Source organism: Pristis pectinata, chromosome 1 (genome assembly GCF_009764475.1).
Source record: "Pristis pectinata isolate sPriPec2 chromosome 1, sPriPec2.1.pri, whole genome shotgun sequence".
Lineage (NCBI taxonomy): Eukaryota > Metazoa > Chordata > Chondrichthyes > Rhinopristiformes > Pristidae > Pristis > Pristis pectinata.
In genome coordinates, this window is record NC_067405.1 from 138,616,871 (window position 1) to 138,641,592 (window position 24,722).

Here is a 24,722-nt window from a genome sequence, read left to right on the forward strand (position 1 = left end):
GGCTGAAATGTTTGGAGCTGATGAAACAGCCATCTGATAAGATATCTTTATTAGTCACATGTACATCGAAACACACAGTGAAATGCATCTTTTGCGTAGAGTGTTCTGGGGACAGCCCGCAAGTGCCGCCACACTTCCGGCGCCAACATAGCATGCCCACAACTTCCTAACCCGTACATCTTTGGAATGTGGGAGGAAACTGGAGCACCCGGAGGAAACCCACGCAGACACGGGGAGAACGTACAAATTCCTTACAGCGGCTGGAATTGAACCCGGATCGCTGGCACTGTAATAGCATTATGCTAACCGCTGCACTACCATGACAGCCAACTGATACCAACAGTGCATTAGAGAATTAGAGGCTACCTGTTACTCTTTAATGGTCGGGAGCGAGGGCCACCTAATGGAAAAACAAATAAACTGGAAAGTGAACGCTGATGATAGATTTGAATATTGTATTTTACAGCAAATCCGATGGAAAAATTGATGGCTGAAGATTCCATGCAGGAACGTCTCCAGTGCTAAGGAAGGAGAGGGCTGGAGAACCTGGCAGTGAGGATGAGAAGGCATCATCTTCATCCACCTTCTGAGAACCACTGGACCTCTTCTCCCTTGTTTAAAATTGATAATTATGGGAGCTTAGAAGTTAAGTGTCTTATCCATGTATACTTCATGTGTATCAATTGGTTCAGTTGCAAGGGTAATGACTTTTAACAGTGGGGGGAGGGACGTGGGAGATGCTGAAGCACAGTGAGACTCAAGGTGGAGGCGTAGGTCACCTGGCCAAAAATATCGAGCACATGATCGTGTTATTTGGAAATTCAGCTCTTTTGGTTTTAGCCGGTACGTGTTGCTGGCTGGCCTCACCAATTTGACTTTGAAAGATGAACATACTGTTGGAGAATAGCTTATTTATTGCCTGCGTGTGTGGACCCCGGCTCCTCCGAGTAACCCACAAAAGGTGAAAGTCTAATTCCTTACCATTATTCCAGCATTAACGAGAGGTAAGATGCTTGTACAGAAACCAGTAAAAAGTCATTCATTTAGAATACATTTTTAATAAATTGCCAAACTCTGGTACCTTTCTATGTTTGCCATTTATATATTTAATCACATGATGGTTTATTAGTTTCTACCTGTACCAGGCATAACTGCTGACCAATTCTTTCTCTTTCTTCACCTTTTTCCATGGAGTGATTCTCTAACTGTTGTGGGGCTTTCAAGTGGAAGAAGGGTTTGGATCAGTAACTTGGAGCCTGAAACTGTCCCACAGCTCTCCTAAACAGGTCGGCCATTCAATATGTAAATACTGGTGGTCCCACCTGCACCAGTGCAGACCTCACTGTGATGGTCCTACCTGCACCAGTGCAGACCACACTGTGATGGTCCTACCTGCACCAGTGCAGACCTCACAGTGATGGTCCTACCTGCACCAGTGCAAACCACACAGTGATGGTCCTACCTGCACCAGTGCAGACCACACAGTGATGGTCCTACCTGCACCAGTGCAGACCTCACTGTGATGGTCCGACCTGCACCAGTGCAGACCTCACTGTGACGGTCCGACCTGCACCAGTGCAGACCTCACTGTGACGGTCCTACCTGCACCAGTGCAGACCACACTGTGACTGTCCTACCTGCACGTGCAGACCTCACAGTGACGGTCCGACCTGCATCAGTGCAGACCTCACTGTGACGGTCCTACCTGCACGTGCAGACCACAACTGTGGTCCTACCTGCACCAGTGCAGACGTCACTATGATGGTCCTACCTGCACCAGTGCAGACGTCACTGTGATGGTCCGACCTGCACCAGTGCAGACCTCACAGTGATGGTCCGACCTGCACCAGTGCAGACCTCACAGTGATGGTCCGACCTGCACCAGTGCAGACCTCACAGTGATGGTCCTACCTGCACCAGTGCAGACCTCACAGTGATGGTCCGACCTGCACCAGTGCAGACCACACTGTGATGGTCCTACCTGCACCAGTGCAGACCTCACAGTGATGGTCCTACCTGCACCAGTGCAGACGTCACTGTGATGGTCCGACCTGCACCAGTGCAGACCTCACAGTGATGGTCCGACCTGCATCAGTGCAGACCTCACTGTGATGGTCCTACCTGCATGTGCAGACCACAACTGTGGTCCTACCTGCACCAGTGCAGACCTCACAGTGATGGTCCGACCTGCATCAGTGCAGACCTCACAGTAATCGTCTTACCTGCTCCAAAGTCAAGTTTATTGTCATATGCACAGTACATGTGTGCACAGGTGCAAGGAAAAACTTACTTGTGGCAGAATCACAGGCACGTAGCATCAAAGAAACAGCATTCACAAGAAAAATATAAATTAAATATTTATACACACAATTTTTACAAGAAAGAACACAATTAGGACAAAAAGAACAAAGTCCATTTTAGTGCAAAGTGATCAAAGTGGTCATAGTGTTGCTAAACTCCAGTGATTGGGATTGTGCTGGGGGTTCAAAGACCGAATGGTTGAAGGGAAGTAGCTGTCCTTGAACCTGGTGGGGTGGGACTTCAGGCTTCTGTACCTCCTGCCCGATGGTAGCTGCGAGAAGATGACATGGCCCGGATGGTGGGGATCCATGATGATGGATGTTGCGTTCTTGAGGCAGCACCTCCTGTAGATACTACCGATGGTGTGGAGGGAGGTGCCTGTGGTATATTGGGCAGAGTTCATTACTCTGCAGCTTTTTATGTTCCTGTGCATTTGAATTGCCGTACCAAACCACGATGCAACCAGTCAGGATACCTTCCACAGTACATATGTAGAAGTTTGTTAGAGTGTTCGGTGACAAGCTGAACCTCCTAAGAAAGTAAAGATGCTGGTGCGCTTTCCTTATGATTGCGTCTACGTGCAGGGCCCAGGCCAGGTCATCCGATATGTTATCGCCCAGGAATTTAAAGCTGCTGACTCTCTCCACCACCGAACACCCAATGTAGACTGGCGCATGTTCGCCCTCCTTCCCCTTCCCGAAGCCAACAATCAGCTCTTTAGTTTTGCTGACGTTGTGCACACAGTGGTGGTCCTATCTGCACCAGTGCAGACCACATTCCTCATATCCCATAGTTTTCCAGCAGCAGCAACGGGGATTAATCTCCCAGGAAGGTAAATCTGCACTCTCTCTAAAGCTTCCACATCCTCCCTATAATGAGGTGACCAGAACAGAACACGATACTCTAAGTGTGGTCTAACCAGAGTTCTATCGAACTGCAACGTCACCTCATGGCTCTTGAACTCAATACCCCGTCTAATGAAGGCCAACACACTATATGCCTTCTTAACAACCCTATCAACCTGCGCGGCAACCTTACATGGACCCCAAGATCCCTCTGTTCCTCCACACTGCTAAATCCTGCCATTAACCTTGTATTCTGCCTTCAAATTCGATCTTCCGAAGTGAATCACTTCACACTTTTTGGGTTGAACTCCATCTGCCACTTCTCAGCCCAGCTCTGCATCCTATCATTGTCCTGTTGTAACCTACAGCAACCTTCTACACTATTCACAACACCACCAACCTGGCAGTAGAGGAGGCCATGGATAGACATGTCAGTATGGGAGTGGGATGTGGAATTGAAGCGGCTGGCCACCAGGAGGTCCTTGCTTTTGCGGCAGATGAAGCGAAGGTGATCAACGAAGCAGTCACCCAATCTGTGTCGGGTCTCACTGATGTGCGGGAGGCTGCACCGGGAGCACCAGATGCAATAAATGACACTTAGGTGGTCTTGCACAAATGCATGTGCATTCACGCATACACACGTGCACACTTACGTACCTGCACACTTACATTCAGCCTCACCTGGAGGATTGTCTGGGACCCTGAATAGTGCTGAGGGAGGAGGTGTAGGGGCAGGTGTAACACTTAGTGTGGTTACAGGGATAAGTGCCGGGAGGGTCATCTGTGGAGAGGGACGAGTGGATGAGGGAGTCACGGAGAGAGCGATCCCTGTGGAAAGCAGGGGGGAGGGGGGGTGGGAGGGGAAGATGTGCCTGGTGGTGGGATCCCATTGGAGGTGGCGGAAGTTGCGGAGAATGATGTGTTTTATGTGGAGGCTCATGGGGTGGTAGGTGAGGACAAGGGGAACCCTGTCCCTGTTACGTTGGGGGGCGGATGGGGTGAGGGCAGACATGCGGGAAATGGAGGAGGTGCGGGTGAGGGCAGCATTGATGGTGGTGGAAGGGAAACCCCGTTTACTGAAAAAGGAGGACATCTCAGATGTCCAGGAGTGGAAAGCCTCATCATAGGAACAGATACGGCAGAGGTGGAGGAGCTGAGAAGGGGATGGCGTCCTTGCATGTGACGGGTTGGGAAGAAGTGTAGACAAGGTAACTGTGGGAGTCAGGGCATTTGTAAAAGATGACGGTGATTAATCTGTGTCCGGACACGGAGACAGAGAGATCCAGAAAGGGGAGAGAGATGTCAGAGATGGACCAAGTTAGGGCAGGTGGAAGCTGGAGGCAAAGATGATGGAATTGACATGCTCAGCACGGGTGCAGGAAGCAGCCCCAATGCAGTTGTCAATGTGACAGAGAAAGAATTGGGGAGAATTACCGCCGTGGGTTTGGAACGTGGACTGTTCCCCGTAGCCGACGAAAAGGCAGGCATAGCTGGGGCCCATGCGATTGCCCATGGCTACACCTCTGGTTTGGAGAAAGTGGGAGGAGCCGAAAGAGAAGTTGTTGGGGGTGAGCACCAGTTTGATCATCACATTAATCACACATTTGAAGTTGATTCCCTCAAAATAGCAGTGACTGCACATTGCTGCTTGAAAAATAACTTGAGGTAGTAATAGGTGCTGTAAAAAGGTATATAGGGCTTTACTCTTTGGAGAGAAGGAGGATGAGAGGAGACATGATAGAGGTGTACAAAATATTAAGAGGAATAGAGTGGACAGCCAGCGCCTCTTTCCCAGGGCACCAATGCTCAATGCAAGAGGGCATGGCTTCAAAGTAATGGGTGGGAGGTTCAAGGGAGACGTCAGAGGGAGGTTTTTCACCCAGAGGGTGGTTGGGGCATGGAATGCGCTGCCGGGGGTGGTGGTGGAGGCAGGTACTCTGGTCAAATTCGAGAGATTGTTAGATAAACATATGGAGGAATTTAAAATAGGGGGATATGTGGGAGGAAGGGGTTAATCAATCTTAAGGGGGGTGTAAAGGTCGGCACAACATGGTGGGCCGAAGGGCCTGTATTGTGCTGTACTGTTCTCTGGTTCAGGCCAACACACTGCACCGTGTAGTCCATGTCCCTGTCTGCGGCGCACTGACTACAATTCCCACAACACCCTGCGCCAAAGGCTGGCTAACCAAATGCCCTAGTTTCCCTTCGGTAGAAGGATCGTTATCTCCGTTAGGAGAAGGCAGACTCACTACGAATTACCTCATCTTACATTTTGCACGGCGCTGTAGCACGGCCCAGTCTTTGACGGGTGCGGCTTGTTTCCGGACTGGTCCGGGGCGCCGAAGGACCCGCCCTTAGCAACGCGTCCTGGCGCCGCGTATCCAAGGGCCGGCCGGCCGGCGTGGTGATGGCGGGCGAGGAGAGTGCGGAGAAAATCCGGAGCAAGCGGATCTTCCTCAACCACCTGGACTCGTTCGTGGGCCGCTACGTGGGGAAAGTCAGTGAGATGTGCCGCCGAGGGTGCCTGAGTGTGGGAGGTGTGTGTGTGCAAAAGTGTAAGTGCACTTGCATTCAGCCTGCACATCTGCAGGGTGCATGTGCAGATGTGCAGGCTGAATGCAGGTGTGCAAGCGTGCAGGTGTGTGTGTGCAGGTGTGTAAATGTGCAGGTGTGTAAGTGTGCAGGTGTGTAAGTATGAAAGTGTGCCGGTGTATAAGTGTGCAGGTGTGTATGTGTGAATGCACATGCATTTGTGCAAGACTACCTGAGTGATGTGTGCAGTTTGTGTTTGCAAGAGTGCATGCATGTGATATTTCCGTGTAAATGCAAACCTTTGCGCTTGCACGTGTCGGCGTGTAAGGTGCAATTGTGCGCCTCTGTGTTGTGGCTGACTCACCAAGTTGTATTAAAATAACATTCAGGATTTTAAAAAAAGTAACTTCTTGTGTCAGAAAACTGCGTTGGGAGGATAGACTGGCGAAAATGAAAATATTTTACAATGCATAAAACACGACAGAGAGGTGAAGGATAAAGTGTGGGGAAAGTGGATCTAGAGCAAGAATTTACGCTGAACTTGGAAGAATAACATGGGTTCAAAGTCAAACTTACTAACCTCGTCACGAAGTTTATTGATAACTGTTAGGTATTATGAATTTCTGTTCTGATTGACGCCATCTCTGCTGGAATCATTTTGAGAAGGTCATGGATGTTATGTTGGAGTGTCTGTGATGTCTTTCTAAGATGGTGGGAATGGGTTTCCTTCTCCATAACCATCTTGTGACTTCGTCCACATTTACGATGGAGTAACCATTCCACCACTTCACAAGTTTTATCCAATATTACAGTTCTATGAATGGGCACTGCAGAAATACTTCTAAAAAATCTGTAAGATAAAGTGTGTCCAAATTAATACTCAGATAATAGGGGTAGTTTTCACCTTGACCTGCCCGTTCATGAAAGAAACAGATCAAATTTTTAACATCTGATAACCACTTCCTTCTGTGCCTTCCCTTATTTTCACCTTGTCCCACTGGCCCCCAAAGATATCCCTCCATAGATGCTGCCTGACCCGCTGAGTTCCCCCAGTGCCTTTGTGTGTTGCTTCAGATTCTGAACACCCGCTTTAAGGTATCTGAGTAGAAGCAACATAGCCTGGAGTATAATATAATTCAAGGCACTGAGCAATACATTTCAGTTTTTCATATGTTCAAGATTGACTAAACATAAGTAAGGGTAACTAGTAGCTAGATAATCTAGTTTTTATCTTTCTCCGAAGTTGAAAGTTTTGACTAAAGTGTCACACTGCCACTATTGTTCAGAATACAGAAATTCCATTTTCCTACTTCTGCATTTCTATCATGAAGTATCTCTCCAGCTGAACTCTTCGAAAATTCCCAGCACTTGTTTTATTGATGTCATTGGAGATCTGTTGCAAAACCTTCAATCTCTTTGTAATGTGAAGGCTCTGTCGAGGAGATTTAGATTTGTAACCCCAAGGGCTAAATTCTGATTCCTGGTTCTTTCCCAGTACTTATCGAACTCTGTGGTTGGATCATCTCTGGAGGAACAGAACGATGATGAAGAACAAAATGAGGAAGAGACAGAGTCTGCCAAAAGTGTTCCACTGGCCAAAGGGACGTATCAAGTGGTGGGAACATTGAGCAATCCTGAAGACAAGAAGCCTGATTTTGCTTTTGAAATCTTCTCTGTAAGTCACTTGACTTACTTTTTGAACATTAAGTATTTCTGAGGTTATAATGTGTAATTTATTGCTAAGACCAATTCTCACAACATCTTTGTCCTTTTATAATTTTTCAGTTTAACATGAAGAAATATGTATGTTCACTGTTTCCCTGACACTAATTGCCTGGCACATAAGAATATGGCAATATGAGCAGCAGTAGACCATTGAGCTTAGCTACCATTCAGCAAGATTATGGCTGATCTTCTACCTTATCACCATTTTCCTGACCTTTGCGCACATCAGTTGATTCCTCTAATATTCAAAAATCCATCAATCTCAGCTTTGAATTAAATCAATGTATTTACCACCACAACCCTCCTGGGTAGAAAATACCAAAATTTCATCACCTTCGTAGTGCAGAAGTTTGTTCCACCCCTCCCTCCCTCCCCCCCTCCTCCGTCCCCACTCCCTCACCCCCCCCCACTCACTCCCTCCCCACTCGCTCCCTTCCCCCTCCCTCACCCCCTCCCTCCCCCTTCCTTCCCCCCTCCCTCTCCCTCCCCCCACCCTCCCCCCTCCCTCCCCCTTCCTCCCCCTTCCTCCCCTTCCCCCCTCTCCACCATCCCCCCTGCCCCCTCTCCACCATCCCACCCACCCCCCTCCCTCCCCTGCCCCTCCCCATCCCCCACTCCCTCCCCCCTCCCTCCCCATCCCCAGTACATAGGTGAGTGATAGAATCTGGGGGTGGTTGAGGAGAATGTGGGGAGAATAACATGGGCTTAGTTGTAAATGGGTGCTTGATTCTCAGTATAGTCTCGTTGGCCCGAGGGCCCCATTTTCCGGATAGGATGCTTTTTATGGTAGAGGTGATGAGTTTGGGAACTGCTCTCTGGGGATCTGAACAGAAAACAGGAACGTCATTTCCAAATTGTTTGCCTTTCTTGAGTTTGAAGTAAGGCAGAACTATACTACAAAGTACCTGTACCCTAGAAGATGGCTTTTTGTTCAGACCAAAATTATAAATTGGATTTGAAAATTGCCATCTTACATGCTTTGAGATTAATCTAATTTGAAATGTAAAATTATGCTCGAAACTAGGAATCGTTTCACTGGATTTAATCCATTAATATAGGTATAATTTTTTTATATATATATCTTCAGTTCGAAACACATGACCAACTGTTCGAATATCTCCGGGAGTGTGACATCATCATCTATAATATCACAGAAGTACCTGAACAAATTGATGAAGCCTCGTGGGCTGTTTCAGGTTCTGATTTTTCACTTCATTTACCTGCTTTTCCGTGTGCTTCTTCCACAGTAATTAGATGTCACTTGCTTATGTTTTTAACCCTATTCCATAAATTGATGAACATTTTCATCATGGGGAAAATAAAACCTTGCTTTACTTTTATGCAGGGAAGTTGTACAGGTCTGCTTTGTTAAAATAGCTGGAGCAGTCATCCTACTGTAGATAAAAGATAGCCAGAAATAATTATCTTTATTGCCTGTTATTTATGGCTCTCAGGAAGCTAAAAGTGTGGCCTTAGTGATACTAGGATAGTCTTTCAGATACCAGGTGTGGTTCATTCTGGACCATTAAATATTCTGCCAAAGTCAGGTGGTCCTTGCATTAGATATCATTGCAACATATATTTTTATTTGGTAACATTGCGGTATTACCTCATTACCTATGTGTTCACACTGTTTCAAAGGATATTTTTATTTCCTGTTCCCCTTTTTATGCTCTATAAGCGCCTGCCTCTCTATTTTCTCATCCGATCTTTCAAATCCCTCATACTCTATCTTTCTTTCACCTCTTTACCTTTTTTGTCCAACCCTCTGCTTGCTGATCTTCCCACTCTTTCAGCTCACATCTCCTCCTACTCTCCTTCCTTGTGTTCTCCTCATCAATATTCCCCCATCCTATCCTTTTCTCTCTTTCCCACTCACCCAAGGTCTTGTAACCTCTACTGTCCTTGTTTGTTCTGGCGGCCGTGGATATGGTTACTGATAGATCCACCAAGGAACCCAGGAGAAACTTCTTTACCAAGATAGTGCTTGGAACGTGAAACTTGCAGTCACAAGGGTTATGTAGGTCACATGACCTAGACACTTGTAAAATGAAGCTTGATAAATACCTCAACAGGAAGGATATGCTGACAGGGTTGGATAAAGTTGAGCGGGGGGAGGGGAGGGAGTGGAACCACAGGTGCAGGTCATTTCAGCCAAGTGGCTGAATCTGTGCTGTCCAGTTTTGTAAAGCCAATTATAAAATGGCAGATAATTTGCTTCTGAAGTAAGGTGAAATATTGCCCTTTACCTGCAGCTTGGCCTACTTCCCAAGCAGGACAACGACGATGAAGCTGTAGGTGTACCTATCATTTAAACTAACTTGGAATTATAGCAAAGAAAGTAACCGACCATGTTATGAATCACTTCCTAAACTCAGGGGAATGCAAGAGTACTGAAAAAAAACATTCTGTATAAATGTATGTTTCCTTGGCTTATTCTAGACTGGAGAAATAAATAATGAAAGAATGCTAAAAGATAATGTTCTTTCTTTTTCTATCTGCAGCACTACATTCCGATTTAGAAAATTTCGAGAGTCCAAAAATATTTATTCTGTTGTCGACAATAATGACATGGGCTCAAACTAAACCTGTCGATCCCGTAAGGAATATTCAATGTGTTTTGCTCGTTGCTGTTTAATTGAATTTTAGATGGCTTTAGACACGTTACAAAGTTAAGTGTTTATTGCAGTAGAGCTTATGCAACCCTTTAGATTGAGCTGACATTCAGAGCTTAAACCCAGTGGATAGTTTGTGTCTTGTGCCTGATAAACATTTTGCAGATGTGGAGATTGACTGAACGATTGCAGGATCGAGAGTTTAAAGTGCAAATTATTTCTTGATAAATCAGTACATTTGAACCTCATTATAGAGTACGCTGACAAATGCTACAGACTCAGACCTGGATCCAAAGCTGAGTAAATTTCCCAGACAATTTTTAAAAACATGCCAATTGTTAAATAATAGATGCAATTTACATTTTGGTTCAGATGATGGTTTTAAAGCATTCATGCTTGGATTTTAGTGCTGACATGAAGTTCTTGATAAGATTTCTGCATGACTCAGTAAAGAAATAAGGACAATTGGAGACAAGGGCAGCAAAATAGTTTTGTCTCAACACTTTGACTCCCAAATATGAATTATGGTATACTCTCAGTGATAATGCATGAAAAAAATGCCAAATTACTGCATTATGCACTTCCTAATTGATGGCAGCTGCCAAGACGTTAACAATCATATCTGTAGTACAGTTGAATCTTCACACAAATTTACATTGACAAGAAAAGCCACAGTATAGTACCTGTCATCTGAGGCTTCAAATCTGCCTTCACCTCCTTACAGGTTGATGCACTAGAGTGCAAAATCACAAGTGCAGACCATCACAATGATTCATCCTGTTATAATTTGTGTATGCACTGGACGTACATGGAGCCACAGAATAGGTATTTTGTGACATTGGTTCTTGTGCACTGCTGACTTGACCCCTATCCCACCAAATTCAGCCATCACAATCCAGTAGATGCCATATATTACACACACACAGGGAACCTGACACTTTACAGTTGGCAGAACTCCATCGCCACCACCCACTGTATCCTACTTATGGTTTTTAAAGGGATCTGTATGTTGATCATTGAGGAGAAGCAGGTTGGTTGGGCAGATTTGCTGGAATTGCATTGTTGAATATTGTTGAAGTTCAAGAGGTCTTGTGAGAGTACTTAAGCTGAGAGCTATTGCAGTCTGACATGGAATCTTTGGTTGTTGTACCTCAGCATGGGAGGGGGAGAGAGGAACAGGCCCATGAAGCCAGGCTACTTGCCAAAAGAAGGAGAAGTAGAGTAGAGTTCTCAGCAGGAGGCTCCATCAATGGGACCACCTTTCCCACATCAAGGAGCAATGCTTGAGAAGACTCTGCTTCTCTAACGAGGTGCTGTCAGGGATGTGCCACGTGCTCCAGCCATCTCTGCAGATGCTCAGCCAAGCCAGAACCAGTTTAACAGAGGCAGTGAAAGTTACTGCTGCACTGATGCTCCATGCCTCTGGACTTTCTCGTTTGCCTGAACATCGGAGAGATTATGTAATATGTAGTATTCCACTGTAGCAATGATTTTTAAGAAGGTTCTGTAGCCAAGCAAAGCAAAATTTGCCCTCATCCTCTTCAGTAGAGAAGAGAAAGCAGCAAGAGTTTGGATATTTTTGAAGAAGCCATCAGCTGCATCCACATTGACTTGGGGAGGAAATAACAAAATGATGAGATACAGAAGGCATTTCACTTCCTGGATACCCAGAAAATGATTATAGTGAATATTCAACAACAATTCCTAAGCATGATTTGTTTTATCTTGTGTCATCTTTGATTAAGTCACTCCAGGAGGCTCCTTAGGAATGAGGGATATCCCTTGAATACCTGGCTTGTCTTACACATGCAGAACCCACTCAAAAGAGAACATCCATGCAATGAGATCCACATGAAATGTTAATGGAAGGACACAACCTGGGAGCCCACTGTCTGGACATCGCTGGAAGCACCTCACCACATCAAGCAGAGTGATCCTCACAAATGCTGCATATCAGAAGAAGAAGCAGTTCATGCTCACGTACAGCAACACATGGACGATACTCAGGAGTAGACTGAGTATTCAGAGTAACACATGGACAAAATTCAGGAGCAAACGTAAAGGGGAAAGGAAGTCCAAGGTCATGGCATCACTCTCTGGTGCAACCCAGCCACTGTCTCCTGTTTGGTGACTGCCAAAGTCGAGGCAGTGCTGTGTGAGGTGGCTGTGTGGAAAGTCGCCCCATTTGTCACTCCAGTGCTTCAACATGTAAGGAGGTGAAGACAGATTTGAAACCTCAGCTGGCAAGCACTATGTTGCTGCTTTTCTTGTCAATGTGAATTTTGTGCCGATGCAAATGAGCTGCAGGTATGGTTACTAACATCCTGGTAGCTGTTTATCAATTAGGAAGTGTTTAATCCAGTAATTTGGCTTTTTTCATGCATTAGGGTCATTATCACTGAGAGTATACTATAATTCAGGTCCTACTGAGGAAGCACCTAACATTGTAATTAGGCAGGTATTCCTGGATCTTAAGGATGCCTTTGGATCTGATCTCCTTGTCTCACACTGGAAATGCATCAAGTTTTGTTTGGATTTATGTCCATTAACGTGTCAGAAGTGAGTGGAAGCAGAAACTGTGGTGAAGGCAGGATTGGGTTTAGCGGTGAATCCATTTGTTATCGCATTTTTGACCAGTCTTTGGGCTGTGCAGAAGTAAAGGAGCATTAGGCCCTTGAGCAGGGCAATGAAAAGCTGCCTCTGGAGCCAAGTGTATCACAGGCTAGCATCTTTAAGAACTGAAATTAGGAGGAAAAATTTAATCTTTACACAGTTGCTGTTATGAAATCTCTCTAGGTATTCATTACTACATACATCTTATGTAAAAGTCACATTAAATAATTTTGTATAATTTAATCCTGTTAATGAAGAAAAAGTAAACAGCAGTTATGTTTATCAGGAGGATCCAGAGGTTGCATTCACGGAGGACGATTATCGCAGAAGGAAGTCTCATCCAAACTTTAAGGATCACCTCAGCCTTGAGAAGCTAGTCATCAAACTTGGAAAAACTGTATGTAACTACAGAAAATAATTAAAATTTTGGAAAAGTAATTTTGCTGTTTACAGCTGTGAAGGCTCAACATACCATCAGTGCAGATTAAATCCAATAGAGTATTCTATAGAAATCTCCACTCACAGAATAGCAGGAATGTGGAGTGTGCTGTCAGAAGGATGGTTGGAGCAGATAGTATATATGCATCTAACAGGAAGCTATTGAGCATGAATGGAAGGCTGCCTGAGATGAGAGAATTTTCAGGTGATAATGCATCTCTTCCTTGTCTTTCTAGATCATAGATTTAGGTTTAAGATGCCTATTCCTTTGCTGTATATGAAAGTCTATTTGAGTGTTTCACTTCATAAGTTTGGAATGAATCGCCAGAATATAAATGTCAATCTATTAAAGATCAAAAGCAAGCTCCATTCCACAATCCTTCAGTTTTTAATATGTTTTGAGAATTTTTATTTTCAGGGGATTTAGTAGCGACAGGGGGTCAGGGAGAAGCACGGTAGGAAAATCATAATAATTCAAGTTTAAGGAAGCATTGTATTGCATTTAATGTATAGATTCACATCTGAACAACATTTATTGATTATCAAAAAAGTGAAATATACAATGAATGATAAGATTATATGGCTGCTATGTAATATTTTTTACAGGATAAATGTGAACTTGCTCTCTGGTCATACAGTAGCTAGTGTTGTGGATCAGCAGGCGGGAGTGGGAGCTGAGGTTGCAATTAGATCGGTCACAAATGGCAGAGCAGGCTTGAAGGGCTGAATAGCCTACTCTTGCTCCTAATTCATAGTTTACATGCATGTAATTTAGTGAATAGAACATTGACAAAACAATACACCTTTCTTTGGGAAGGGTGTGTTGTGGAGGCTCTAGCCCAGGTTGGGAGAGTCAAGTTAGTGTCAGCAGCTGCATGAAGATAATCAAATAATCTTTGTGGATCTCACTGCTTATTCTGCATTTTTAAGCAGAGCTCGATGCAGGCTGGAATAGTTTTAAAGTCTGTTTACTATTCATTGCTACTTTGCTTTTTCCAAGAGGATAGTCAGATTAAGTGATTGTGATTGGAAAGATTAGCTCTATATTTTTTTAAAAAAGGTAACTTGCTGAGTCACTTTTTTTTTAATTTATGAATTCATGTGATGTGGCAGCTGCTGTCATTGCCAGTATTTACTGAACTGAGGAGATTTCAATCTACAACTGCATTGTTGGACTGGAGATAAGTATAGGCCAGGCTGGGTGGATTTCCTTCTCTGAAGGAAATTTGTGAACCTGGCATGTTTTTATGACAGTATTTTAATGGTTTCTGTTAATGAGACAAGCTTTATTCAAATTCCAGATGTTTTAATATAATTTAAATCCCCTAGTTGCTATGGTGGATTTCATGCTTTTGGATCAATGGTCCTGAACTCTGGTTCCTGGTCCATTGATTAGGCTATCAATCCTATTTAGAATTTAGTTCTATTAATACTGTATAGGTAAAGCTTTTTACTTGTTAAGAAAATATTTTGCATCTCCTCTTTAGAAAAAGCGGAAGTTTTCTACCTACGTTATTGCTTCTGGAGTCATTTATGGAATGGATGAAAGTGTGTTTCATCTCTTCTTCAAGGTAAAGAATGTAGAATGTTTATCCTTTTCCTTCTGACAATCTTGAGTAAACCCAATCCACAGTAGCAGTTCTTTTTACTGAATGCTATCACCAAGAACTTGTTGTCTACTTAAGCAAGGGTTGAATGATCTTCTGTGTTGTGATTCCTTCTGCTCTGTTCATTAGTCATTCATTCTAATGACTCGTCAGAAACGTTCAGGGAATCGTCTTTTCCACCACTGTTTCTTTCTGATAGTGCAGCTACAACTGAGTGATCTTACACCACAGGGAAATTACTCACAGGGGATCAAGTGTTGATGTTGAATCAAATCGTGGACCTAAACCCTTCACTGGTGCCACTCAGTCTTAGGACAGAAGCATAGAATTACCATAAATGCAGTTTGAAGATAGGCAGATATGCCACCAGAGATTTTAATTTCATTCTTTTCACCACATTCCCTTTTCAGTGTCATTATCAAGATCTGCCTCATTCATTCCGGCTTCCCTTAGTTGTTGCTTTAATTAGATCATTCCTGCTTACCAACCATATGGAGACTCAACTTGTATTACTGAGATAAGGACTGCAGAATCTGATGTTTGGTAAAAACTATGATGAAGTTCCATACCCTTGGTTATGTGGTTTGTTGTACAAATGGCTGTTGCCTTGGTTTGCTAGAAATGATGACTTATGTCTTTGTGCTTAATGCAATGCTAATGGTTCTCACATTGTTTATTACGTTATATAGTATACCAGGATATGCAAAACTAGCCTCATGTGACTTTCTTTCTGTGGTCAGGAAGCCTGGCTTGGGCTGAATCCAACAATACCATGCTTTGGAGATGGAAAAAATATTGTTCCAACCATTCACGTGAATGACTTAGCTGGGTGAGTGAAGAATAAAAGGAACTAACAATCAAATAAAGGATATCAGCAGTTGTAATCTATACTTAGCTTTTAAAGAAGGACAATTTAGTTAATTATTACAAGTACAGAAGTTAAATTAATAAAATTCTGCATTAATTTAGCTTACATCATAGTTATGTACAATCTTGTATCACTATTGGCTATGAGCAGTCTTTCAGATTCTATTTAGGACTGGCTATGATTTGTTCTAAGATGTCCTCACCCTGAGGACATTCTTTATTTGGACAATTTTCTTTAACATTTTAAAAATCTTGGTAAACAATTTGAATACATTCCTTGTGACAATAGTTGAGGTTAGGCTGGCTTATTTTGTAACATATTTTTGTTTTCCTTTCAGTTTAACTCCATCATGTACACATTAGGTTTGTTCAAAAAACATTAGGGTTCAGAAAAGATTAGGGTTCAGAAAAGATTTATGAGGATGATTACCGGAATGAAAGGACTTACTTATGATGAGTGTTTGTCGGCTCTTGGACTGTACTCACTAGAGTACAGAAGAATGAGAGGGGACCTCATAGAAAGATTTAGAATGTTGAAAGGACTGGACAGAGTAGATGTGGTTAAGCTGTTTCCCTTGGTGGGTGAGTCCAGAACTAGAGGGCACGGTCTTAGAATTAGAGGGTACCGGTTTAAAACAGAAATGAGGAGATATTTCTTTAGCCAGAGGGTAGTGAAATTATGGAATTCTTTGCCATGTTCAGCTGTGGAGGCCCAATCATTGGGGGTGTTTAAGGAGGAGATTGATAGGTATCTAATTAGTCAAGGTATCAAGGGATATGGGGATAAGGCTGGAAATTTGGGCTGGATAGGAATTGTTTTAGTTTAGCTCATGGAGCAGACTTGATGGGCCGAATGGCCTACTTCTGCTTCTTTGTCTTGTGATCTTGTGAAAATGGACTCAGAATAATATAAGAAGTACCTTTCTTTACTATACAGTGTTCTCTCCATGGAACATAGTGACTCCTTACTAAGCCATGGTTAGCTTCCTGGGTTTTGTCCATGGGCTGTTGCTCATTATGAACCATGAGAATGAATTTTGGTCACATTAACATCACAGTCATGGTTGTTTTGTCCTTACCAATGTCCAAACATAATGGAGATGATGTCTAAAACAGTATTACAAAATAAGACGTATCATTTCAGGCATCAATGTATTTACTGCAGTTCAATTCCATATACTTAAATGGAAATGGCACTGAACTTCTAGCAGTCATCTAAGTTGGAGTTCCCCATTGATCCAGCACTCACTGGACAATGGTCAGGAAGGGGGTTCTGGACAATTTTGCCCTTGCCAACTTAGTTGCTAATGATAAACCCTTTCATTGCTTATACAGAAAGGAATGAATTTGGTTCTTACTGGTTTAGTTGACTCAGAAAATTGTCAATCATTTTGTTTCTTTCTCAGAAAATTGCTCAGTCATTCAAAGAGCCTGTGAGAATACTTCTTTCATTGATAAAGCAAAAATACAATTGTTAAAATATCCATTGTTGTTTTTTAAAGAACATTAATGATCTTCCCTAAGCAAACTTCCATCTTGCCTATTTAAGTATGTGTCCTTCAACTTCCTTGTGTTCTATCGTTTCAGTGACACCAGAATTTCAGTGAGGGGTGAACAAGTGTCCAAACCAAAGAACAATGTGTGCATGAACTTACAAAGAAAACTACTTCAAAAAATCATTAACCTTTAACATAACTTTAGCACAACTCAATACCAAAGTGGTGCCATTAACAAAGAGAATTTGCTTTGTCATTCACAAGAGCATTCAGAAGAGTAAAAGCAATTTGTTTTTGCCAAACCAAATCCCCAAATGGTCCAAGATTACACTGGGTTAAAACATTTTGGGATACCATTACACAGTTTTAGCAAAACAAAATAGGTAACTTTTTTTTACAATATGAGTTAAGCAATGTATTAGATCATTGTATTTACTGAAAAATTCTTGTCTTGGCATTCAGTTGTGGTTGCAAAATATAACGCTGACAATTAAAATAAGATAGTACTTCTTTCCTTTCATGTCTTTTACCTGTTATAATGCATAATCCTTTAAAGTATGGTACAGGTCCAAAAACCAGAGTCATGGAAAAAGAACCACAATCTGATATTTACTTGTCAGTTTGAAATGGGGTCCTGTTGGTTTTAATAACATGTGAGGTAGGAAATAAGAGGTTTTGAAGTAGTCTAAGTATTGTTGGGATGATACCCCCTTCCCAGTAGGAAACTGTATTCGATGGAAATGCTGGTCAGAGAATACCAGCACAGTGCTGTGGCTGTACAATGTCTTCCACATAATTTTTCAAGTGTGGCGCTTGCTGCTGGAGTCAGAGGAATCAGTCCATGTATTAGACTTGCTGAAAAGTTACGTTCTCTTGAACTATTTTTATTTCTTGTTATCTCAAATTTCTAGACAAGTTGGAGGTGGAGAGCAGACGCTTAGATAGGCAAGGCATGGAAGGATACGGCCCTCATTGCCAGCAGATGGGCAAAAGGGCCTGTTTCTGTGCTGTGTGATTCCATGACTCTCTATGATTCTACAACAGCCTGGGACTTGTTCCAGTGACAGCATAAGTGTGGATCAGTCCGTTTAGGGAATCTGCAATATTTAAAAGTCGTGACATATTTTTGGCCCTCTCTTGCAGAGTGTTACAAAATATAGCGGAACATAAACCAAAAACGTACTACATACTTGCGTTGGATGAGTCAAAGCACACATTGAAAGAGTTGGTGAAGGTAAATGCTTAGAGATCCTTGCTGAAAATGTTTCAGTCCAACTTTTTTTGATAGTACGGTGATCTTATGAAATAATACAAAGTCAAAATACAAAATATAAATTGTTCCAAAGAAAGATCGTTTAACTTAATTTTGCTGCATAGGAAGTGTTTAAACAACATCTCCATCCAGTTGCACCAGCAGAAACTTAGGATAAAATTGCAATAGGACAGCCTTAAACTCATTCACTTTTTTCTTCAAAGGAATTCTAAGATTTCATTTCTATGTCAGCTTCACCTTCCTGCACCAAGCATTTTCTCTGGTGTTTGTTAGGGTATGGCAGGGATATTTGGCTAATTTATTTCTCCACCCAAGTCCTTTTCCTTATGAGGGATTTGGGTTATTTTATATTTAATGTATTGCTATCAACCTAAGCATTGCACTTAAAGGGTTAATTCCGAAGGCCTTGAGATTAAAAGAAAGGAAATTGACATTAGTAAAAGTGATCATGAAGCCGTTGGATTCTTATTGAAAGTCAACAGGATTATTGAAGTGGTTTAGGAGTGAAAACCTCGTGACATTACCTGATCTGACTCATACCTGACTCCCGATGTTTTCACCTGCTCCAGTTTGATACATCACTATCAAACTACTCTCAAGAAAGCAGAACAAGAAGGTGACAGCCTACCACTGCCTTCTCAAGGTAACTAGGTATGGGCTATAAATGCCAGCCTGGCAGGTTTTGCTGCTGCTTCTAGTCCCAGCTATATAATCAATTTCACACTGCCAGCTAGCTGGTGCCTGTTTTTTGAAGTTCGTTCTTAAAATTTATGGGAGAAATTCTAGTGCAGAGTAAAATTTGTTATGTCAGGATGCTGAAACAGTTGCACAGACTGAATAGATGATTCCAACTTATTTCATGGCTTGTTTTAATTAATACAGTCAACACCAGGTGAGGGGTAGCAGGTTTGAACTCAGAATGCTGCCTATTGACAAAATGAGGAGTAGAGCACTGTTGGATATTTCATCCTATGATGAACAGCCCTGGCACCATCATGTTCTGGTAGTTATTTGGATCTTACAGTAATTTTCAAAGAATGAAAAAAATCCTGGTCTGCATTATTCCCTCAACCAACATTCCAGATTACCTGCTCACTTACTTAATTTCTGTTTGTGCAGTGTTATTGATGTAGTATATATTCCTGTTCTGATTCATTTAGTGAAGGGCTTTGAGACATTTAAACTCGTCTTGCTGTACAGATATTCCCTCTTATTTTGGATTACCATATCAGTGTAGGAAACTCAACTAATCTCCACAGTGCATAGTTGTATCTTAGACAGTGCCTTCAATCACAAGGTTATTGTTACAAGAGGCATAGTTAATTTTGTGATTATCCTTACAGGCGATCAGTAAGCTTGGACCAGGCAAGATCCAGCACATTCCACAAGAAGATGCCCTGCTGAATAATGAGTTGACAGTAAGCTCTTCTTCTCTGATTTTAACAGTTTGTGTTTCTATTTTATTCAGCAAGGTAACAAACAAGAAGGGTGACATTTTCCCACAGTCTTAAAAAGGGACACCAACGTTTAAACGGGAAGGAGTTCCCTGTCTGAAAACTCAACTCCCACTATCCCCTTCCCTACCTGTATTAAGTGAAACGCAAACCTTTTATCCCAGATCAAAAGACTAAAAAAGACTCTGCTAATTATTACAACACATTACAACATTAATAATATGTAAAGTAAAAGATGGTGGTAAATATATTCATGTTCTTGAGAAGCATCCACTCTCTCCTCATTGTGCTGTCTGTAGTGCAATGCCTTCTGTGAATTGTAGTTTTCTTTCAAAGCCAACTTTTGTAAGGTTCATTTGTCTTTCAACAGTTTATCATGAGAAAGGTGTGCAGTCAATTTCAAAACCTCCCCGCACAAATGAAGTAGCTTTCATTGTTGAAGCACTGAGAGATGACCAGACCATGTTCATTATTGGAAAGACTTACTGAGGAGGGAATGTGCTGCCAGGTAGACAGAATATGAATTCAATGCCTTTGCCAGATTTGGATATTCCACTGCATTTCTGTCTCTTGTGTAATGAAAACTTTGGCTACCTTTTAGAAACTGGTACTTTCAATGGTTTCCAGTCAGGAGATTATCCCTTTTGCATTTGCCCATTCACCAAAAGGTCAATTCTTGTTTCTTAAATGTTAGGCAGCAATTTTTGTCTGACAATGGCAAGAATGCTTTGTACATAATTCAGGTCATTATGGAGACATAAGAGACTGCAGGTGCTGGAATCTGGAGCCATAAAACAAGCTGCGGGAAGAACTCAGTTGGTCAAGAACCGGCAGCATCCGTGGATCTAAAGGGATAGTCGATGTTTTGGATTGAAACCCTAAGGGTATAGAGAAAATTGAGAGGGAGGGCTGAGACAGAAGCTGGTAGGTGAAAGGTGGAAACATAAGAGAAGTGAAAGATAACAGGTAGATGGAGAGGGGTAGGGGAAAGGGTAGAGACAGGTAGAACCAGATAACGGATGGGCAGACGTACCAGATGGGTGGGGGTGGGGGGGGGGGGTGGTGGTGATGGGAAAAGTGAACCAAGGGAGAAGAAACCCAGGTAGGTAGGTATGTGGGTTATGCGCAGATGGAACCAGGTGTGGGAGGGTGATGTCTAGCTAGTGTGGAAGGGACAGAAAAGGGGAACAGGGGAGAGAGACCCTGGGTGGACTGGTGAGAGTGGGAAAGGAACATGGGGAGTGGGTTACCTGAAACTGGAAAGTTCAGCTTGGGCTGTGGGCTACCCAAGCAGAATGTGATGTGTTGCTCTTCTAGTTTGTGAATGGCAGTAGAGAAGGCCAAGGAGGTGTGGGAATGGGAAGGGGAGTGGAAATGACATGCAGCTGGAAGCTCAGGATGGCTGTTGCAGACAGTGCGTAGGTGCTCCGCAAAACGGTCACCTGGTCTGTGCGTCATCTGTCTAATGCAGATTATGTCACTATGTTCCTCAACAAGGCTCCATTAAGCTATTCTGAGCACCCTAAAGCTGGTAACGGGTAAGCAGCAGTTCTGCATTGACACAGCAATAATCTTATACCCAGCAATCGTGGTTAACTTTACAACATACAGCAGTAACGACCATTACACAGTGTATGTGCATACATATTGGTAACTCTGTTGTTGAGAAAAATATTCACTACTGCATTATATAATTCCCCTTCACTAATTTCCCCATCCTCAACCAAACTCTTGAAGAATATCTTCGTATCTGATGTGACATAACTTTCTCTGAGCTTTTCTAAGTTTTCTTGAAGGAAGCAGATTTGCAGTACAATCTCAATCATCAATGATTCATTTTTTTTCAACAAACTCTACTGTCTTTTGAAAGATAGCTACTTGCTTAATAGCAAAAGCCAGCCACTGTTTGGTGCACTGGTCTTTAAAGAGGATCTTCTACAGTGTTGCACAGTTTTCTTCCAGTCCCATAAAAACATACAAAACCTTTTCATACAATTTAGCATACTCATTGCTCGTGAGTCAGCAGAGAACTTTCAGTTCTTGTACATGAATAGTGTAAATGTGGAAGTAACCTGCCCAGAAAAGCACTCCAAGTCAACTGGAAGACAGTCAGCTGCTGTTTGTAGACAGCTCCAGATGCTACTGCCACACTTCCCTTGCACATCTGGCTCTGCCCCAGCTCCCAGCCACGCTCCCAGCTCCCGACTATGTTCCTGCCGTTGGAGGCATAGGGATATGCCCAGCTGGATGAATGGCTGAGGATGGAGAAGGCCATCTAGCAACAGCCACCTTGAACTGGGTTTAAGCACAATACATGTGCAAGGTCTGCAGAATCATAGCTGACCCTTCTCATCCCTCCCACGACCTATTTGTCCCACTGCCATCTGGCAAGCGGTACTGGAGCATCCGGGCCAGGACTACTAGACTGTACAACAGTTTTTCCCCCAGGTTGTCAGGCTCCTGAATACCCTGGAGGGAGTTTCAGACAAATGCTGCGTCAAAAGCCCTGGTTTGCTCAATGGCATACAAGAACTTTGGCTGCTGTTGAACGTGTTTATACATTTAGTGCAACACACTGAGTTCTGTATTTTCTTTGTCTAACTCAGTTTTGCACTAACCCTGCACTAATTTTGTATTCTGTATATACCATTTTTTTGCACTGTTTGTACTTGCACAATTTTTCTGTCTGCGTTTATTATATGTCCCCTGTTCTATGTATGTCCTCTGTTGTGTGAGTCTGGGGAAAATGACATTACATTCCTCCATGTGTTTTTATAGCAATATGGGTGAATGACAATAAAGTAACTTGAACTTGAACTTGCTCTGTGTAATGGTATTGGTATTGGTATATTATTGTCACTTGTACCGAGGTACAGTGAAAAACTTGTCTTGCATACCGATCGTACAGATCAATTCATTACACAGTGCATTGAGGTAGTACAGGGTAAAAATGACCATCATTGGTGCACATTCTAAAATTAACTGCTGTTGCTGGGTGCAAGATTTTATCGTTTTGTGCCAATGTGGAACTGCTACTTAGCCACGTATACAGTAACTTTTGTTTCGGGAAGTAGTCATTTGGCAAAATCGACTTATGCTTTACTGTGAAACGTAGCAGACACTAGGGATAATTTTCCACTTCTTAAACAAAGTTGTGACTCCCACATTATGGTTTTAATAAGGTTTCATTCCATTAAATAGATGTATAGTCACGCTAAAAATAAATGGTTTTATGTGGCCAATGCATACCAAGGCCATGCTCCCAGCTCCCAGCAATACCAATGTTGTTTATACCCTGATAACCAAAATAAAAGTAACTTGTTTATTCTCAAACAGTGTTGCTCCTGAAATTACCTGCTTCTATAATTTCCAAATTGGCAGATTTTATTTGATTGGTTTTTTTTCATTCCAAAAGATAGGATTGTTCCATTGAACTTTAGACTCTCGACATGCCGCACCTGGTCCGTTAGAAACCACTGGTGGGAAAGGACGGGGCTGGAGCAGTGTGAGAATGAGAAGGGAGAGAGGCTGGTTAAGTCAGCTGAAATAAGGAAATGAAGCTGGAGGAAATGTTTCGGAAGAATCACATAAAAATTAGTGTCATGCACAAGTGTGACCAGTGTGAGACTATTGGAGGGGAAGCCTTGGAACAGGGACTGCTGCCAAACAGACAGTGTGTGCTGAGGGAGGAGGGAATGAGGAGGAGGGAGCATCATATTTTCTACAGTTATTTCAGGTAACTCTCAAATACAGGAATCCCTTTAGCATGTGAAAGAAAAAGGCAGTTAACATGTCGAGTGGACGTTTCATTGGAATTTTTCAGCGTGTGCTGAGACTCCACAAATCAAATCAGATCAGTTTATTGTCATATACACCAGGGTGCAATGAAATTCCTTGCTCACGTGAAGCTCACAGAGGAAACAGTGGACTTGGCAATAATAAATACAACAATAAACACAGTGATGAGCACAAAATAACAGGATGGTGTAAAGGTTGCAGTGCAATTTGAAGTAGTGTAAAAAATGCTGAAGTGACAGTAATGGAATAACCAAGAGAGGTAGAATTAAGAGAGCAAGCATCACTGGGAATGGGGACGTGAGAGAGGTGATTGGTTCAAAAGTCTGAGAGCAGTGGGGAAGGAACTGTTCTTGTGGTCGCCTGCTTTCAAGCTCCTGTATCTTCTCCCAGAAGGTAGAAGAGAGAGAAGGGAATAGCCAGGGTGCTGGCATCCTTGACGATACTGTTAGCCATCCTGAAGCAACACACTGTGAAGGATGCTTCCGGTTCAAGGCAAACCATGAACTATTGACTAAATCTTGCCTTTCAAAATATGAAGTTTCAATATTTGAACTTGCTTTCTGTTTTAACAGCAATCAGACTTTGATCACCTGCTGGTGAACCTGACAATGGAGGCTTTTTTCATTAAGGAAAACTTCAATATCCGCTGGGTGGCTGAATCTGGTATCGTAGAAAACATCCAGAGCCTTTTCAAAGAATTCAAGCAATCTCGCGGACTTATGGTAAATCTGTTCATTATCTCAATGATTGATCATTTCTTCTTGAAATATCATTTTACATTCCTTCACATACAGAAGGAATGGACCAAGAGGAAAGCAGAAGCAGCTGCATGGAATAGTGGACCTTTGGGCTGTTCATTCCCTGCCCCGCCTGCCCCGCCCTTAGTGCAAAATATCAATGTTACCTTTGCACTGGATACAGTAAAGCTCCGTTAGTCTGACGTGCTTAGGACTTCAATGGTGCTGGACTAGCAGAATTTGCGAATTATTAGATATTGTAGAGTCATAGAGTACTACAGCACAGAAACAGGCTCTTCAGCCCATCTAGTCCATGCCGGCCTGGTTTTCTGCCTAGTCCCATCTGCCTGTGCCCAGACCATGGCCCTCCATACCTCTCTCATCCATGCACCTATCCAAACTTCTCTTAAATGTTACAATT

The 24,722-nt window shown here is 42.8% G+C and overlaps 2 protein-coding genes across 3 annotated transcripts in view; both read left to right on the plus strand.

The window, feature by feature from the left end:
• Positions 1-1,077, plus strand: part of vipas39 (VPS33B interacting protein, apical-basolateral polarity regulator, spe-39 homolog) — a 44,803-nt gene extending 43,726 nt beyond the window's left edge. Inside the window, exon 20 of the mRNA XM_052010509.1 lies at positions 467-1,077. Within this exon, the coding sequence (XP_051866469.1) occupies positions 467-487 (21 nt within the window). The 3' untranslated portion in view covers positions 488-1,077. The remainder of the gene's footprint in view (positions 1-466) is intronic.
• Positions 1,078-5,368: 4,291 nt separating this feature from the next.
• Positions 5,369-24,722, plus strand: part of ak7b (adenylate kinase 7b) — a 43,443-nt gene continuing 24,089 nt past the window's right edge. Inside the window, exons 1-10 of one of the 2 annotated variants that reach the window (XM_052019123.1) lie at positions 5,369-5,643; positions 7,174-7,353; positions 8,491-8,599; positions 9,908-10,002; positions 12,918-13,028; positions 14,557-14,640; positions 15,417-15,505; positions 18,183-18,273; positions 19,656-19,730; positions 24,137-24,286. In XM_052019123.1, coding sequence (XP_051875083.1) covers positions 5,554-5,643; positions 7,174-7,353; positions 8,491-8,599; positions 9,908-10,002; positions 12,918-13,028; positions 14,557-14,640; positions 15,417-15,505; positions 18,183-18,273; positions 19,656-19,730; positions 24,137-24,286 — 1,074 coding nt within the window. In that variant the 5' untranslated portion in view covers positions 5,369-5,553. The remainder of the gene's footprint in view (positions 5,644-7,173; positions 7,354-8,490; positions 8,600-9,907; positions 10,003-12,917; positions 13,029-14,556; positions 14,641-15,416; positions 15,506-18,182; positions 18,274-19,655; positions 19,731-24,136; positions 24,287-24,722) is intronic. The other variant, XM_052019129.1, reaches the window with a different exon arrangement.